General features: G+C 51.3%; 1 protein-coding gene across 1 annotated transcript in view; it reads right to left on the reverse strand.

Annotated features, from left to right (window-relative positions):
• Positions 1 to 1,867, reverse strand: part of LOC111973957 (adhesion G-protein coupled receptor V1-like) — a 248,282-nt gene that overhangs the window by 170,855 nt on the left and 75,560 nt on the right. The window contains 2 exon segments of the mRNA XM_070446866.1: positions 626 to 835; positions 949 to 1,766. Of these exon segments, the coding sequence (XP_070302967.1) occupies positions 626 to 835; positions 949 to 1,766 (1,028 nt within the window).

Consider the following 1,867-nt stretch of genomic DNA (forward strand, 5'->3'; position numbering starts at 1 on the left):
TGGTAGATTTGTTGAGCTATGGTAGCTGTGTTGAGCTATGGTAACTGTGTTGAGCTATTGTATACTGTGTTGAGCTATGGTAACTGTGTTGAGGTCTATGGTAGCTGTGTTGAGCTATGGTAGCTGTGTTGAGCTATGGTAACTGTGTTGAGCTTATGGTAAACTGTGTTGAGCTATGTAACTGTGTTGACTATGGTTAGCGGCGTAGTATGTACTGGTGTTGAGCTATGGTAGCGTGTTGAGCTTAATCATGGTAACTGGTTTGAGCTATGGTAACTGGTTGAGCAGGGTAAATGTGTTGCACCGGTGTTAGCTATGGTAACTCTGTGTTGAGCTATGGTAACTGTGTTGAGCTATGGTAGCGGTGTTGACCTTTTCAAACAGCACTTTTATGTATGTATGATCATAAATCCATTTAGAGAAATGCAATGTTCAGCTTATTTCGGTACAAATGGTTGCATTTTGACAGGTGTTAATATCGTTACTATCAGGGGAGGCTATTTTGTCATTAGTGTCTGCTTGGCAAACTGGCTCTTTGCAGAGACATAATAATAATTCACAGAGTGATTAACATTGAGGCTTGCTTCATTAAATTGACTGACAGGGGCCCCTCTACCACACTCACCCTCTCTGGCGATAACAGAGCGTGAGGCTGAGTGGAAGCCCACCACCCCAGCCACGTTGTCGTTAGCCAGGATGATGATGGTGACCGTGTCTGAGCTGGGCAGGATCCGACTGCCTCCCGCAGTCTTCACCAAGCCAACCATCAGATTCTCGCTGTCCTCGGGCTCCAAATCATCCACGATCACTATCTCAATGTTCTTCTTAAAATCGCCTTGGGATGAAGGGAACACTTCAATATATGAAGGGAASACACACAATATACTGCATATCAAAAAATGCATTCATATCCAAAAAGCCTTCTGTAGTACTAGATGTCAAACCTACCATCGGCAAAGACAAGTGTTTCTCCAGTCCCGGTGAAGTCAGTGCCCGGTGTAGCCATTCCACCCACGAACCTCCACTCCACAGTCACCTGCCCTAGGCTGCCCCCCCTCCTCTCTATGACCAGGGGTACTGACACACGTGGCYCCTCCCTCACCTCCAGATAGAGCCCGTCCTGTGTAGCATTAGGGCTGAGGCTGTAGATGAGAAACACCCCAAAGGCATCCCCATTCATGCCTATTGTGACCACTGCCTTGTCCGGATGCCCTATGGAGGGCAGGTTCTTCTGAGCCACCGTCAAATTCACCAGCACCACCTTCAGGATGCGGATGGAGAAGCTCTCGTCCATTTCGGGGAGTTTGTCCGTCAGAATGGGCACGGTCAGGTTGGCTTCACCTGAGCCGTCCTCCAAGATGGCTGTCTGTGCTGTCGTAGTGTAGTCACTCCCCGCCACGGCCTGCGAGCTGAAGAGAGCGGTGGTGGCCGTGGTGTTTTTGGTGTAGGTGAGGGTCTGGGCGGACGCGGTCAGCTGGGCGGCCCCGCTGGTCACCCAGGTGCAGGAGGCCATGGGGGAAGATCCCCCAGGAAGAGACAGGGAAAAGGCCTGGCAGGCTCTCTCCCTTAGGCAGGCAGCAGCACAGACAACCAGGGGGTCCCCTTGGGAGCTGATGTTGACTGGCCTGCGGGGGGCGCCAGAGGGCACTCCTGACACCGGGGGGCTGTAGTACAACAGCAGGTTCKGGCCTTCAGTCTGGGYCATGCTCACTATGTCTATCTCTGAGGTGCTGTAGAGGACCTCCACTCGGCCAAAATGACCACCACTGACAAGATGAGTGAGAGAGACAGAGTTAAGAGGAAGGACAGAGAGAGGGAGAGAGCGTTAGTTGAGATGAAGGACAGAGAGAGGGAGAGAGAGTTGAGA

This window comes from Salvelinus sp. IW2-2015, linkage group LG15 (assembly GCF_002910315.2).
Source record: "Salvelinus sp. IW2-2015 linkage group LG15, ASM291031v2, whole genome shotgun sequence".
NCBI classification, from domain to species: Eukaryota; Metazoa; Chordata; class Actinopteri; order Salmoniformes; family Salmonidae; genus Salvelinus; species Salvelinus sp. IW2-2015.